The 17395-nt window shown below is 36.9% G+C and overlaps 1 protein-coding gene across 3 annotated transcripts in view; it reads right to left on the reverse strand.

Moving 5' to 3' along the window:
- dse (dermatan sulfate epimerase) overlaps positions 1 to 15496 on the reverse strand; it is a 49566-nt gene extending 34070 nt beyond the window's left edge. Inside the window, exons 1-4 of one of the 3 annotated variants that reach the window (XM_066699611.1) lie at positions 15281 to 15496; positions 14186 to 14263; positions 12822 to 13285; positions 9489 to 9742 (exon numbers count right to left, since the gene is read on the reverse strand). In XM_066699611.1, coding sequence (XP_066555708.1) covers positions 9489 to 9742; positions 12822 to 13237 — 670 coding nt within the window. In that variant the 5' untranslated portion in view covers positions 13238 to 13285; positions 14186 to 14263; positions 15281 to 15496. Of the gene's footprint in view, positions 1 to 9488; positions 9743 to 12821; positions 13286 to 14178; positions 14264 to 15280 lie in introns of all 3 variants that reach the window. The other 2 variants (XM_066699699.1, XM_066699531.1) reach the window with 2 other exon arrangements.
- Between the last annotated feature and the right edge of the window lie 1899 nt (positions 15497 to 17395).

Consider the following 17395-nt stretch of genomic DNA (forward strand, 5'->3'; position numbering starts at 1 on the left):
CTCTTCTGCTATCATACCTACTACCATCACATACACCGATCAGCCATAACATTATGACCACCTGCCTAATATTGTGTAGGTCCCCCTTTTGCCACCAAAACAGCCCTGACCCATCGAGGCATGGACTCCATCACACCTCTGAAGGTGTGCTGTGGTATCTGGCACCAAGACACTAGCAGCAGATCCCTTAAGTCCTGTAAGTTGCGAGGTGGGGCCTCCATGGATTGGACTTGTTTGTCCAGCACATCCCACAGATGCTCGATTGGATTGAGATCTGGGGAATTTGGAGGCCAAGCCAACAGCTTGAACTCTTGATTCATCAGACCAAGCCACCTTCTTCCATTGCTCCGTGGTACAGTTCTGATGCTCACGTTCCCATTGCAGGTGCTTTTGGCAGTAGACAGCATGGGCACCCTGACTGGTCTGCGGCTACGCAGCCCCATACGCAACAAACTGCGATGCACTGTGTGTTCTGACACCTTTGTATAAGAACCAGCATTAACTTTTTCAGCAATTTGAGCTACAGTAGCTCGTCTGTTGGTTCAGACCACACGGGCCAGCCTTCGCTACCCACGTGCATCAACGAGCCTTGGTCGCCCATGACCCTGTCATGTTTACTGCTTTTCCTTCCTTGGACCACTTTTGAAAGGTACTGACCACTGCAGACCGGGAACACCCCACAAGAGCTGCAGTTTTGGAGATGCTCTGACCCAGTCGTCTAGCCATCACAATTTGGTCCTTGTCAAAGTCGCTCAGATCCTACGCTTGCCCATTTTTCCTGCTTCTAACACATCAACTTTGAGGATAAAATGTTCACTTGCTGCCTAATATATCCCACCCACTGACAGGTGCCACGATAATGAGATTATCAGTGTTATTCACTTCACCTGTCAGTGGTCATAATGTTATGGGTGATCGGTGTATCTACCTTGGGTATCTTGATTTTGGTCTATTTGAGTAAAATTGACCGATTTATTAATTAATTAATATCGCTACCCTTTTTATTCCCCCCCAATTCAGAAGTAGAAAAAATATCTGATCTGACGATTCCCTTCTTAACTTTCTATGTTCAACATCTGTAAGATTAGTTTCTTGTATAAAAGTTAATGTGCATTGTAGGTTTCAACTGTGACAACAGCTTTTTCCTCTTGATAGGACTGTTAATACCATTGATATTAAAATATATCACTTTTAAAGTACTCATATCCAGTCTACCCAATTTAAAATTATAGTAGCAGAAACAAGAGTAACAAAAGAAAAGAAAATGAAGTAGATATACAGTAGTCTGCTTTTGTTTCTGCAGTGTGTCTCTCCTTTAAAAATATCCTCAAAATCATATTGAAAAAGAAATAAATATGTATCATTTATCAAAACCCCCAGTGTATATACTGTGCTCCTGTCATACCAAGTTCCATTGAAATATAACAATTTAAACATTATCTGCAAGAACAGTCTGTAGTATGCGGCAGAGGTTGGAAATTACCTTTCTTACCGTTTGACCCTCACCTATACTGATAAAGTACTTTTCGATGTTTGACGGTTGTCTTTTTATTTCCTGCCATTCCAGATGGGTTGTCAGATAATGTCTCAGCTGTAAAAATCTAAAGAAATCAGTGGCTGGTAACCCAAATTTAGTCTGAAGATGTTAACGCAATTCCTCTCCTTCTTTGCCCACGTTGCCCGAAGGAATTCTACATGTTCTGCTATTTTAGTTGCCCTAGATACTTTAGTTGAGGTTTATTAACAAAAAAAGGTGAACTTTGTACCTGAAGTGGTACAAAGGTAAGTGGTAAATTGCCAAAGGTTAAAAAAAAAGTTTAGGTTACCAAAAACTGAAAAATAATGTACATTTCAGAGTTATATACTGTGTTACTACACCCTCTTAAGCATTATTTGCCAGTGTTACACGCAGCTCCTGTGCATAGAAGTTACACTGTATTCCTACAATGCGCACATCGTTTGAAAGCTTATTCTCTTGGCCACCAGCACGTTTAATTCTCAAATACATCTGATTTACGTTATGCGTATTCCATGATTTATTTTTTTATCTCCAATTGGTTATTTGTTCTATGCTTTAATTTCAGAGTACACTGAGACATTAAACTATTACATTTTTATTTTGTATAATTAATCCCCGTCATATTTTCAATCGTTTACGTGAACCTTTCTGTAATCAAAAGTAAACATTATGTTTAGTAAGACAGGGATAACAAACTATATTAGTACCGCCCAGATGCGAGACAGCATTAAGGGGATGGGGAAGTGAAAGCCACCTTTTTTCTTTTTATAACATATCATTTCCAACGCAGCAGCAGCCCCAAACAATTAACAACAGTATATCAGGTAACAAATGTAGGTATTCACTGTAACATTCATAATTATTTTTCCTTCCTTTAATTTACTTATTTTAATTAAAATTGTAATACGTAATCCAAGCTTCCAGTTTACATGTAGACTTATTCTATAAGGAAACTGCTTTCAGATTTCCATTTTTATGTGGGTATCCTTTTACCCTAGTTGTATTACTAACCCCAAATAATCCAGAATAGAAAGTTAAGTTACGTTAACGTTTTGATTACTGGACTGTTTATGTTCTTTCTCCACAATTTCCCTCCCGTCTACTTTCATGGTGATCCCTAGCTCTTTCAGTGTAGGGAGTGTGTCCATTAGTGAGGGGAAACCTCCCACCCCTACTCAGAGTTCTTAACTGTGCTGGATATGGAGATTGTGCATTTATGTTTTTCTCCCTCAGAAGTTTGATCACTTGTCATACTTGCTTCCTCCTGCCTCTGTACTTCTGGGGAGTAGTCCTGATCGAAGAATATTATCTGTCCTTTGAATTCGTTTTTTCTTTGTTTCCAGGCTTGTAACAAAACTGTCCGTTTTACTTTAAAGGCAAGGAATCTGACAATGATCGAGCACAGGGGTGCTGCTGTGTCTTTCGATTTTGGAACTAATGCTCTGTGCACTCTTTCTAATTCCATGTTCAGATCTCCAAGCAGCTCTAACATTGTCTGGAACGAGTTATATACTGCTGGTGACATGCTTGTTGGTGTCAGCATCTATACAGCACTGAATGTGCCCCTCGCCATTCAGCCAGCAATGCCCACTGGCACACAGAATAAAGACACTGCCAGGAAACTAAATGCAACACAAACAGCCCTGTTGAAAAGCGCATTTTCTGCATTGATGTACACAGCTGTAATAGACAGACAGAGCCATTTCAAAGCACTTCATATATAAAAGCACTTCAGTATAAAGTAAAAAGTAATAGATGCATTTCAAAATTCAACTTGAATTAAATAATATGTATAAACTGTTTTAGTTGTAAAATATAACACATCAATAATTGTACTATAGCCCTATTTGAACCCCCCCTCCCCGTCTCTCTCTCACTACTAGTTATTATTATTATTATTATTATTATCATTATTATGTATTTATTTACAGATGTGGCCGAAAGTATTGGTACCCTTACATTTTATTAAAAAAGTGCACTATTAACCCTGAAAAGTGCTGAAATTAAAGATCTATCCATCCATACATGCATGTCTTTGGTTTGCAGTAGAACATAGCAAACATTCAAAAAGAATTCTTGCTTATTCTATAAAGACATTCTAAAATGGCCTGGACAATATTATTGATACCCTTTAGAAGTTATATGAAATAACTGTATTATAGTGATACCTCAAGCAGACCATTCTCTTTTAATTAGTATCACAGATGTCTTCAATCGCATTATCACTCATTCAGCCAGTTTAAATGGGGAAAAGTACTCACTCTGCTGTTTTGTGTCACTGTGTGTATCACACTGAACATGGAAAAGAGAAGGAAAACTACAGAGTTGTCTGAGGAGGTTAGAAAGAAGGGAACAGCCAAGCATGGCCCTTCAAGACCTTAAAGAGCTTGATATTCCTGTGAACACTGTTGCCAATATCAATAAGAAGTTTAAGGCCCATGGGACTGTAGCCAACATCCCTGGACGTGGCCGCAATAGGAACATTGACGCAAGAAAGAACACCATCCCTACCTTGAAACACAGAGGAGGTTCAGCATACCTCAAAAACCACCCAAGAATAGATGAGAAGAAAAGACAGTTCCGAAGTGGTCATCTATGAGTCCTGATCTAAATCACATTGAACATCTGTGGGAAGAGCTGTAACTAGCAGATGGGAAAAGGCACCCATCAAACCTGAGAGAACTGGAGCGGTTTGCTCAAGAGTGGGCCAAACTACCAGTCGAGAAGTGTAGAAATCTCATTCAGAGCTACAGACAGCGATTGATTGCAGTTATTGTCTCTAAAGGCTGTGCAATGAAATATTAGGTTAAGGGTCCCAATATTTTTGTTCGTGCCATTTTCATTTGTTTTACTATTTAAAGTAATATGTTACGTCATAAATCAAAAGCAAAGTTTCTGTTCTATTGAATGTGAAATAAAGAATGGTGGATACCAAACACTTTGATCAATTTCTACTTAGTTCAGAGAAAATGTAGTTTTTTTTAAAAAGTGGAAAGGTACCAATACTTTCGGCCATGTCTGCATGCATGTATGTATTTATTAGCAGACACCCTTATCCAGAGATTAACTAAGAAGTTAAAATAAACGCAACATGTACAACAAAAAAAACTTGCATTGACTGACCACCCACAACAAATATTCACCTGATGTAGTACACATTATGTTTAAATGCTGGTTCATAAGGAAGTAGGCCATTACTGCCAATATGTATTACTGGAATATTAGATCATGTAAACCAGGGGTTCTCAATGTCTGGTGATGGAGGGCCAATTTCCAGAGGTTGCATGGGATGGGGGGCCATAGTACAAAACGAACCACAGATGAAAACAAAATATGTCCCAAATCACACCTTTTAATATCCTATACATTTCTGTTAGGGAACATTAATTTACTTTAATTTTTGTTTTATTATTTTCCCCCAAATTAAATGTCCAATTTGCAACAGAACATTTTCAGAAAGTGTAAAAATATAGTAAATGTTCAGAAAATGGGGGGGGGTTGAAGGTTGGCTTTGGGGGGCCGCACTTTGGGAATCCATGATGTAAGCAGTTTTCCTGCAAATTTACTGCTGAAAGTCTGAGCCTTCATTGAATAAACTGTCATATTCTGTGCAGAATGAGGACAGTCTGTGCAATTTGACCACACCCAGTATAAACAAGCAGACAGAGTGATAACAAGGGGAGAAATTAAAGCATTGAAAAACATTACAACTAAGGGGTGGGTGAAATTAAACAGATGAAAAATAGACAACTGCCATGGGTAACTAAGATTTGATAAAAGTCGGTTTTGGAATTGTAGGACATTAAGGAATATTCAACCTAAATCAAAAGTAGTTTGTAACTGAATTTGTAAATTGCTGAAAATGTATAACATACGCAAACATGGCACATGGTAAGAATGAATTGTCAAATGTAATTTGCATTGTTACAGCTATTGGTGGTAGCATGATTGCCTCCCATCAGTGCTAGCAGCTGTGTCATTCAGGTGCTTCATGATAATTGTGTCTTACCTTACTTAACCTCTTTTCTTCCTTCAGTAGTGACACACAGATGCACCGCACCTCAAAACCCAGCCTTCGAAAAAACAGATGATCGATGTCCCAAACCATCCTACTCATTTATTTCTGTTGCATTTATTTTGCACTCAGAACCGTACAAGTCAGAGTTAATTCAAAGTTAATTGAAACTGTGTGATTGTTTGATTTCTCATGCAGGCCTTAAAGAAGGTCCTAAAAGTTGCAGATGTATTCTTGCTGTACATACCTTTTTCTGCTCTAAAACCTCTTCAACAACCCCTTCTGCTCATCCACTCCCTGCTGAAGCACCAGCTCTCTCTGTATATCCTACTGAAGTATCTTCCTTCTCCTCTTTCTCACCACTCAGTGCTCTCCTCTCTGCTCAAAGGCCACAAAAACCTCATAGTAACCAGGGCATTATCTGTAGCCCTAAGGAGTTTTAGGCCTTTCTTGCATTTGACATATTGGAAAGGTCAAAGGTCACAGAAAAGGTACTCTTAGGAAAAAACATATTTGCACTCATTATGGAGTTATACACTAATTATACCCTAAGAGCTGAAAGTGAAGTCAAAGATCCAATGTGGCATCATGTGGCTATTTAGCTGAATTCCATTATTTTCTTAAATTCCCAAAATATGGTATTACTCTAAGAAGACATATGAGCATAAAACACTCTACAATAAAGAAATGCAGTAAAAATGGAAACGTGTACATAATCTCATTGGGTCCTGTTGGCCAAGATTGTCATTGCAGCAACTTGTCATGAAGACACTTGAGAGGGATCCTGCCTTAAGCTAGGCAAACACTACATGAAACGTAGCCCAATTTTAACCTGATTTGGCCATCCTGACAAATCTGCACCAATCATGATGACAAGCAGCCTGGTCAGAGCTTGTACCCGCTACCAATGAACTTATAGTGTGAGTGAGAGGGTGCGCGAAGCCATCGCTTGACCACTGACCTGTTTTAGGGCATACTCTAATACAGGGAAAATAATATTTTCTTAAAAATACCAATTAATATCTGTAATTGACCCAGGTGTGCACAAAATATCAATACAATGTGATAATCATAAATTGGGATGGATATAGTCTATGACTGTCGCTCACCGCCAGCTGTCACAGCAGAGTATACTGCCCATATTACCCTCGCCTACCCAACCATGTCTTTACCCAAATTCATTTTTCACTACGCTTTTTTTGTTTGTCAGCACAGATGAATGTAAAAAAAAAGGGTGGCAAGCTCATTTGTGTCCAGGTTCATGTTTGTTTACTTTATCTCTGGATGGATGGATGGAGTTTCAATTGCCAAAAGGCAATACTGTACACTAATTTTTGCTTGAAGAAAGTGCATGGGGTTATCTACAGACCGAAGGGGAGAACAGCAAACTCGAACACTCGGCCCTTGAAGGCAAAGCGGAGAAACTTGCCTGCGCAATGGGTATGTGAAAGTAGGCAACTGTCAGATTCACCATGATGAACCAGTTACCAGGCTGGATGGCCTGGGACATGGTGGACAGGTTGAGCCTTAAAGTGGCGCTTCAGGCGCCTCAGATACAAGATGGTGCGGAAACCACCATCTTTCTTGTGCACTAAGAAGTATGGGGAATAGAATCCCTCATACTGCCCTGGACGGGGCCTTTCGCATATTGCTCGCTTCTCCAGGAGAGTGGCGATTTTGTCATGAAGCACCGCACACTGCAACGGGTCCCTCACTCACATTCCACACCATGCCTCAGAAGGGGGGTTATAATAAATAATAATAGTAAATAATAAATAAGTAGTAATAGTCCGAGATGCATTTCCACATGGCAACCCCGACCGGCCGATTTCTCTGCAAAGGAGAAAGATCACATCTGCCCCGAGCCAAACACACCCGTTTAAAATCAATGCAAACTAAGCAATGTACATGCATTATTATTATTAGTAGTAGTAGTAGTTATTATTACTAAATATTACTGGTAGTAATAACGACAACAACAATAATCTGTACATTTTGAAGATGTTTTTATATATAACACACAGCACAAGCCGACTGTCCGATTAGTTCCATTTTTGTTGGTTTGCGGTGTAATTCTGACTAGTTTCTAGACAGGTGCACTACTTGTAAAACTTATTGTATCTCTTGAATAAGTATTTGTAAATGTAAGATATTATTTGTTAGAATATATTTTTCTATGGGAAATTCTATACCATCTGGTTTGGTAGAGGAAACAGACCTCCTCCCTTTTATCTAAGTTCCCTGGTAGCCCTGGTAGCCCTGGTAACCCTATCTTTATGACCAGAGACCAAAAGGGACCTGTCCTCTGATTGGCTCCTAGCCAAATTCGAAATGACCCCCACTTCTAAATTACTTTAGCATAAGGCACCCAAGTCATGGTGGTGGCAAAATGCTATTGGTTGGAAGGAAACCTTATAAAAGGGAAAACAAAGAGAATTTGAGTTCTCTTAACTTCTTCATCCTGCAACGAGACACAAGACAGAGCTGGAGAGGAGAGACAGAGAGACACACCACTTACTGCCTGACCAGACTGGCCTATAAGCTGTACTGTGAGGAGAAAGAAGAAAATGGGTATTATCTGTTTCTTACTGTAATCCAGCAGAAGCTTAGTATTACTTATTTTCAGTAATATAATTGAATGATATTAGTTTAATATTTTTGTCAAAATAAATGATTATTGCACATCTGTGTCTTGACCGCATCGTCCCTCAGTTCAACTATTTAGATTGACTGAAAAACCAAGCATTTCCAAATTCTCTTACATAAACATCTGTGTTTTCTTGTATTTTAAAAAGAACATTCTGGGGATTCATATTAATTAGATTTTTTAAGTGTTTATAATCCAGGTTATTTCTGAAAATTGGGTTGTTTTGAAAATAAAAATGGCATCTGTTTCTTTTCTATGACAATGCACATTTTTGTATTCATTCCAAAAATAAACCAATTATAGAAGAATGAAAAACATCAGTGTCTTATGTTTCTTGTGATATATAGGTTTCATATTATGCTTATATGTATTTATGTAAAATTAAGTAATTTGCTGATTTATGTTAAGCGCTGTGATTTTTTTGGAAAACCACAACTTGTACACTAGACCTAAGAACCAATAAATTTCTAAAGCAATATCCAATGCTGACCCTAATTCACTACCAACCTATTATCTTCCCTTTCTAAGGTTCTAGAGAAAGTAGATGCAAAACCAATTTCAAACTTTTGTATCTACTAATAATATGGAGTATACTTATCTATGAATTTCATTTGTCACTATTGTTATTTTAACTAATATTTTTTTTAGTATTTGTATCATTTACATTTTTGAATGTAAAGCATTTTGGGCTGCAAACTTTGTAAGAAAGGTGCTCTATCAATAACATTTTCATTGTTATTATTATTATTATTATTATTAGTGCTACGTGCTATTGTGCAAGCCATACATGATTGTCTTGTTGCGGACTAATTCCTCTTGCATATCGGCATAGCAATATGTTGTGTGCAATGGGAGCGCTAGGGCACCTTGCATGTAATTGTGGTGGGTCCCTGCTCAATCAAGTCCCTATCATGTGTTATTGTTTGTATTTCATTGGATTATGTGGGTTATCACATAGGGTGAATGATTGGGGATAGGTGACTACCAGCAGGGGGGGATGGTTTTTAAGGGCAGGCGCATGGGGTTTAGCTCAGTAGTAGTGCCCTGCGAGAGTGTGGAGCTGCCTTTGTGTATGATTGTTCCTGTAATCCTACATGTGGCAATAAACCTCCCTTGAAAATCACCGAGTGTGAGTTGTATCTGTAAAAAACAGATTTCATTCAAGTATGAAAGAAACAAATTACTGTATATACATCATTAACCATTTGACAAAATACTTTAGACATTTCCTTTTGTGGTATAAAGGCAAGATTACTGTACTGTTTTTTAATCTTTCAACAATTCAACAGGTTTAATACAATACTCACCTTGGTTCATTAGAACAAGGCTTCCAGTCAGAAGGGCCACACAGTTAGTTGGCTGGTGATTGTGAAGGTACTGGAATCCCCATCCCCGGATGTAAGATTTCTCATACATGTATCTTGTAGCATTGGCAATCACTTGCAGAAAGCGCTCCTGCTGGGGCTTGCTTAGGTAGTCATAAAGAAAGTCGTAAGCAGTGGCAAATCCAACAAGAGAATGGGCAAAAGGTACCTCATCCCAGGGAGCATCTTTCACCAACCTGAAAAATAAAGTGTAGTAGAATCCTGAATTTTGGGATACATTTGTTTATAAAGATGACATACATAAATACATAATTCCCCCCACATATCATTAACCCTAACACCTACCAAGACTAGGTATAAGTATTAGGACTCAACGTGCAACTTAGTCATTTGCCAAAGAGTGTTGTGGTCTGGTGAAACTAAAATAGAACTTTGTGGCCTAAAAAAAAGCTTTATGCTCGGCACAAACGCACCAAAATGCATCACCCAAAAAACACCATCTGTACTGTGAAACATTGTGGCAGCAGAATCATGTTATGGGGATTATCATTGACAGGGACTGGGGCACTCAGGATAGAAGGGAAAATGAATTGAGCAAAGTCTTTGATGAAAACCTGCTGCACACTGCAAGAATGCTGAAACTGGGACAAAAGTTCCCTTTCAGCATGACAACAACCTTAAGCACACAACCAAAGTTATATGGCAGTGCCTAAACAAAAAGTGCTTCCACCAAGTATTAACTCAGGGGGTGGAGACTTATCCAATTATGATGTTTTAGGTTTAATATACACTACAATTCAAAAGTTTGTGGTCACTTAGAAATGTATTTGTTTTCGAAAGAAAAGCATTTTTTTTGTCCATTAAAATAACATCAAATTGATCAGAAATACAGTGTAGAAATTGTTAATGTTGTAAATGACTACTGTAGCTGGAAACGGCTGATTTGTAATATCTACATAGGTGTACAGAGGCCCATTATCAGCAACCATCAGTCCTGTGTTCCAATTATTATTATTTTTATTTCTTGGCAGACGTCCTTATCCAGGGCGACTTACAACATAAGTGCAAAACAAAGTGTAAAAATACAGTTAAGTAAAAGGCATCAATCATTACAAATTCAATTTACATAAAACATAGTAATTCAAAATATATTACATTTCACAAGTTCCAATTTACAATTTACACAGGCAAGCACAGTAAGTGAGGTCCTACATCCTGGATGGTAAAAGCTAAGTGCTGTCAAGATGTAGGGTCACAGTCAAGGGCTACAGGAAAGGGAGCAAGGAGGAAAACAAATCGAAAACACAAGAAGCATAATAAAACTGTGAAGTGCTATCTAGCGGGGATGGCATGTTGTGTTTGCTACTCCAATATCATTTTAAAAGGCTAATTGATCATTAGAAAACCCTTTTGCAATTATGTTAGCACAGCTGAAAACTGCAATAAAACTGACCTTCTTTAGACTAGTTGAGTATCTGGAGCATCAGCAATTGTGGGTTCGATTACAGGACAGTGTTATGGACAGACAAATCTAAGTTTGTGATGTTCGGATCACAAAGAAGAACATTTGTGAGACGCAGAACAAATGAAAAGATGCTTGAGGAGTGCTTAACGCCATCTGTCAAGTATGGTGGAGGCAATGTGATGGTCTGGTGATGCTTTGGTGGTGGTAAAGTGGGAGATTTATACAGGGTAAAAGGGATCTTGAAGAAGGAAGGCTATCACTCCATTTTGCAACACCATGCCATACCCTGTGGACGGCACTTGATTGGAGCCAATTTCCTCCTACAACAGGACAATGACCCAAAGCCCAGCTCCAAACTATGCAAGAACTATCCAGGGAAGAAATAGTCAGCTGGTATTCTGTCTATAATGGAGTGGCCAGCATAGTCACCGGATCTCAACCCTATTGAGCTGTTGTGGGAGCAGCTTGACCGTATGGTATGTAAGAAGTGCCTTGAGGGAGGTGCTTCAGGAAGCATGGGGTGAAATCTCTTCAGATACTCTCAACAAATTGACAACTAGAATGCCAAATGTCTGCAAGGCTGTAATTGCTGCAAATTGAGGATTATTTGATGAAAGCAAAGATTGAAGGACACAATTATTATTTTAATTTAAAATAATTATTTCTAACCTTGTCAATGACTATATTTCCTATTCAAACTCATTTAATGTATGTTTTCATGGAAAACAGGGAAATTTCTAAGTGACCCCAATCTTTTGAACAGTAGTGTATACACACACACAATTTTTAAGTTCATGAAAAAATAAATAGAATACCAATCTAAATTCCCAGAAAAACAAAACAGTCAATGGATCAAACAGAAATCTTTAATCCAACACTGCCACATGTTATATATTATTAGAATATTAAAAAGAAGAAAAACAGAGAAATAGGCTTAAGGAGGTTAGCTCTGGCAGAGTGGGAATTTACAAGCAAGGAAGCTTGAGCTGATGACTACACAAAAACGAGGCAGAAATATTTTAAATAAAAAACAAATATCCTGCAAACATTAGCTGAAAAAGGAAGTTAATATCTTATGAATTCTGGTTCACACCTCAAAACTCCAGTATATTGCAGTGCAGTACTAAAACATACACACCACACTCACACAACTACAGGGCAATTTTGAGTAGCCAATCAACCTAAACAGCATGTCTTTGAGAAGCGGAAGGAAACCAAAGCAAAAACCCATATGTGACCACAGGGAAAACATGCAAACGCCACACAGGCAGAATCAAAAGTCTGGAATTAAACATGGGTAAAACTAGCTGTGAGGCAGCAGCACTAACCACTGAGAAACCATGTTGCCCCTGATAAAATAAGACTGAGTTCCAATAGAGAAGAATTTTCATACAGGAATTTATGTTTTTGACCATGATCACAATGTATTTTAATCATAAGTACTGTTGATCACAATTCAAAAATACACCACTTGAGAGCTGCCTAATTTTAGAATACACCTTTTCAATGTATGAACTGTAGGTATACTTTTTATAAAATTCAAATGTTATATGAGGATTTGTAATAATCATGAAAAATAAAAGTCTTGCTTGTGTGCTAAAAACATTAAATTCAGACCACAATAAAATGTGGTAGGACTATGTACACTCCTTATCTACACATTCATAACTATTATTACATTTATATTCCTGGTACTAGAATGTGGATTATTTCAGAATACCAAAGACAACACACTGGGCTATCTGATTAGCTCTGTTGGGTCAAAAAGCATTTGCATAAGACTGAGCTTTTAAATTGTGAGCACATTACTGTAAACATACAAGGAAGAAATAACAAAGGCAAAAATATACCAACTAGGTTGAGCTGCCATCCTCTCCATGTAGTCTCTCGCCAGATCCAGTGCCCCCATGGTTTCGGGAAACAATATGGTGAACATAGACAGCACTCCTAGATTATTGCCATAGATCTCATTCCAGCGAGCACTGAAATCCACAGGGTCCCATGGCGGGAGATACTCGTCAGGGTGGGCAAGCATTGTCTGTCCAGCCTCACGAATCTTTTTGGCAATGTGATAGTGTGAACCCTGTGCCTTTTGCTGCAGGGCTCCCACTTCATCTCTATTGAAATAAAGCATGGAATGGCCATTGTAATATCCATTGAGGAAAGGTACTCCCCCTCTGGGGTCTTCTTCCAGTGAGTAGACCAACAAAGACCAGAATAGATTTATGAAAAATACTGTTGGGGCTCCACGGGTATAGGTTCTCATCCTGACATCAGAAGTGGCACCAAATCATTTTTGATGTAAATTCTAAAACTAAAAAGAGATGGAAGGAAAAGATTTTAAGAAAACTGAGCCAAGGGTTTACAGTTGTATGTTACACATCCCTGCAATAATTGGATTCAGCTGTATTTCTAATAATTCCACATTCTCCAATGTTAAAAGTGGTTATAAGGCTGCAAATGAACCGACTAAACTTCCTGTAAAGTTGTGTAATTCAAAATGAACATTTACTGCATTAAACCTTTGTTTAAAATACATAACACTTAGTATCTTAGAGCACATTATTTAGTGTATATATTTTCAGTAAAAACTTGACAAGAAAAAAATGTGTTTTCAGTAAGTGTAAGGGATATTTCCCATTTACTTAAAGATTATATGAACTTATTTGTTTTTTCCTGAGAAAAAAAAGAAACTGGGGCACTTTAAACTTGAATAAGTCTGTTCTCCCTTTGAGCTCCCCTAAACTCCTCTAGATTGAAAAATGTAAGTATCTGCACTTGCCTGAAGAGTGGCCCACTGTCTATATATAAAACTGACTAAAGACATTAAAATTAAATTTGACAAATTGCAATGCATTAAAACCAAAGGCAAAATGCTTTCTGTTCTTACTGGCACACATAGAAGAAAGATTGTATTTTCCAAACAGCCATACACGGTTAAAGATATAAATTATGATACCCTCAGCTCTTCAAAATAGATGTGTTGTTTCATGTAAAACCATTTGGCAGTAATCTGTGAGCTGCCTACAAAACTGGTCTTACGTTGCTATTAACTTCCTGTTAAAACAATAATTTAGCTGCCTACAAAACTGGTCTTACGTTGCTATTAACTTCCTGTTAAAACAATAATTTAAGAATTAATTGCATTACATTTTCAATTTTAACACATTTATGAACAAAAAAAAAGACTGAAACATAAAGACTTACAGAATACCTTGATATCTCTCTGAAGTGCAAATACATCCTGAAAAGATATGTCACTACTGGGACTTCTTAAGTACTCTTCATAGACCTTGAGATGACAAGGGGAATTAATGTCTAATTACCCTAATTATACTTTCTGAGTTTCCCCAATGCTGCATTGCTTGTGTGGACAGGAAATAGGTATCTAGAACTATGACCTTTACATTCCAACATTATGCACACACATTCGGTTATTTTATTTTTTAAGAAAGAAATCATCGACCATCAAACATTTCGCTATATGAATAAATACACGTCAGCTAATTTGCCTAATGGAGACCACATTTCAGAAGCAGATTTAATCGATTGACATGAACCAGTCAGAAATTACAATCTACTGATTGACAAAACATTTTAATTTGTTTGTTTTAAATTATGTATAAATCTGAATGTGATGTGTACATAACCATTCCAGGATTGCCAAAATTAAGTTGAGTATTTTTCAGTCAACACACGGATTGCTACAAACACATGATCATAAATCAAACCTACACAGGCTCATTTACCAAATTAGCATCCTGTAGCCATGCATCCGTTTTTTAAAAGGAAATAAATAATAGCCTAGGTTTTAAACTATTTACAGTTTCTGACACCTAAGGTAAAATAGTTCCTTGTGTGTGTGTTTATATATCCCGATTTGCTTCACGTCTAAAGTATGCCATTAGACCACACTTTATTTACAAACCCCCAAATTATTAGGTTTAAAAAGCAAATATCAGTTCAGTTTTTAAAATACAGTTGTTGAGTAAAGAAGCCTAAACGCCATTATAAAAAGATATTTAAACGTATACAGTCTTAGAACTGAGGTCAAGTAGAATGCTAATATTCAGTACACTTAAGGGTTGATAAGTAAGGGCACATTGCCACGAGTACGGGAACGTTATTATCCAAACCTATGAATTCATATTTGATTCTACGGTTAGAAAACAAGCAGCTAATTATAACTGATGTGGCAGCATTGTATATGTAAAACTTAAGATGTACGCTGGTTTTAATATTATTTTTAGATCTCAGTAGATCAATATAACATAACGTAACTTTATGAAATATTAAAAGCCATGTTTACCTTTTCGAAGTATCTCTGCTGGAATCGTGGACCACAATTGTTGTTTTCGAAGTCATTAATAGAAGAGAGCAAAAAGCGAATCGATTTTATTTGTTATTTTTGATTCGTAGATTGCTGCATTGTAACTTTTTACGCAGAAACTATTTGAACTATGCTTGGAGCATATAGTTCTACCGTGTAGCAGACAACGTCATCAGCACAAGGTTTTGGGGAGGAGCAGCTTAGCTAGTGAAGGAATCTTAACAGTCCACATTCTTCTTAAAATAACTATCCATTTGCTGTTAAAACAAACAAACAAACCAAAACAAACCTCTGTAATAAAGTATGTAACCAGAACCGTAACCACGATCGTAAACCAAAATGATTATCAATGTTGCTTTAGGGAGCAACTAAGATCATTTTAAAAACAACAATGAAAATTGTTAAATATTTCCAGATAATTCGATTTGGGTCAAGGATCTCTTCATATCGTATATAGCTTTATTTAGGGAAATCAGTCTATCCAGATGCATTTTCAATCTCGTTCAATATAGGAGTATGCATTATTACAGAGAGTATGCCTATGTTAGGCGGAAACAGGCTTGTAATAATTAGATATCTGTCTATAATGCACAGATAACCTAGAAAATGCAATGTACAGAATGTTATACAGTTGTAGTACAGACGTATCGACTAGTTTTTTACCTTTCATCCAGATTATTTAAATTAACACAAATCCACACAAACACATAGAATAATTACTTTTTCCCTCGTTAATTATTTTGATATGGTCTAAACTAGTGTCGTGTTGATCAGAATAGAAGCATTGTGTTCTGGTCCGTTTTTATGTTCTATTTATTGATTGATATATTGGGAATGATATTGTTTATTATAATTATATTATTTATTTTAATAATCTGTCTTGTATAGTGTACAGAAGACAAATAATTTAATATGTTCTACGCAAACATTAATTTAATTTAATTTAATTTATTTGTATTAATTATAATTGACAAGTTCAACAGTATTGAAAACCAAACCAAACAAACAAGATGGTAAAACACCTCCCATCTCCATAATAAATTATGGTAATTGTACTCAACCTGAAGTAGCCTAAGCAACAGCTTCACTGATTTTCTTGAGCAATTTCTGTCCGCACACATGGAAAGACACTAATCTCCAAATACTTAACACTGCTTAGTAGTTATAGTTAAGAAATATTAAAATCTAAATAATACTGGAATTGTACTTCTCCAGCCTAAATCAATATTTCAAATTTTATAATGTGAAATAAACAGATTTATTCCATCAGCAGTATATAAAACAAATATGTTTTAAAATATAATTTTGCTTTTTCATGACCATATGAAGTGATGCAGGCCTGTACTGTTATACATCAATGACACCTTCATTACAGTAAACAGTACATACCCTGGATTAAATCTTGTCAGGATGTTTTAGGACTAAAAAGATAGAATAGAATAGAATCTAATAGAATCCTGAGCAGGAACAGAATCCTGGTGGAATCATTATACAGGAACAGGGTATTGATTAATATTTCTTTCAAAAACATGAACCATTAACATGTTAAAGGTTGAATGAAACCTGTACATTCAATGTATAGCATAGCAGCAGATTCCTAATCAATACAACATACAGCAATATAATCTTAGTCAAAAGTTGTGGAATTACCAATAGTAAGGACCATTGGCATTGGAGATCACAATGTATCAAGGATGGTCTCTTTTCATGTTGTAATTGTAGTGGTTTTAGTAAATCCCAGGATACACCAATGAAGAAGTAACAAGTTTATTACAGAAAACATAAATACAGATTAAGCTGGAGCACTCCTCTCACATGAAGTGAAGAAAAGAACTGAGGATGTGAGTTGGAGAAGCCTTTTTGTATCTTCAGGTAGATTGGTTTCAGTCTTCTCTGTCAGAAGTGATTGCATCTTATTAAAATACAGTTGTACAAAATAGTTTACCACATACATAATTAACACAGACCTAAGTTTGTTACTTAGTGTTTGAGGAGTTGATTGGTGATGGTCAGCATTGTTAGGCAGCAGATTTTTATGAAAGACATTGTTGTAAGTCCTTAACAAAATACCTGTGCCCCAAAACACACAATCTG

The sequence above is a fragment of the Amia ocellicauda genome, chromosome 1, assembly GCF_036373705.1.
Source record: "Amia ocellicauda isolate fAmiCal2 chromosome 1, fAmiCal2.hap1, whole genome shotgun sequence".
In the NCBI taxonomy this organism is placed as follows: domain Eukaryota; kingdom Metazoa; phylum Chordata; class Actinopteri; order Amiiformes; family Amiidae; genus Amia; species Amia ocellicauda.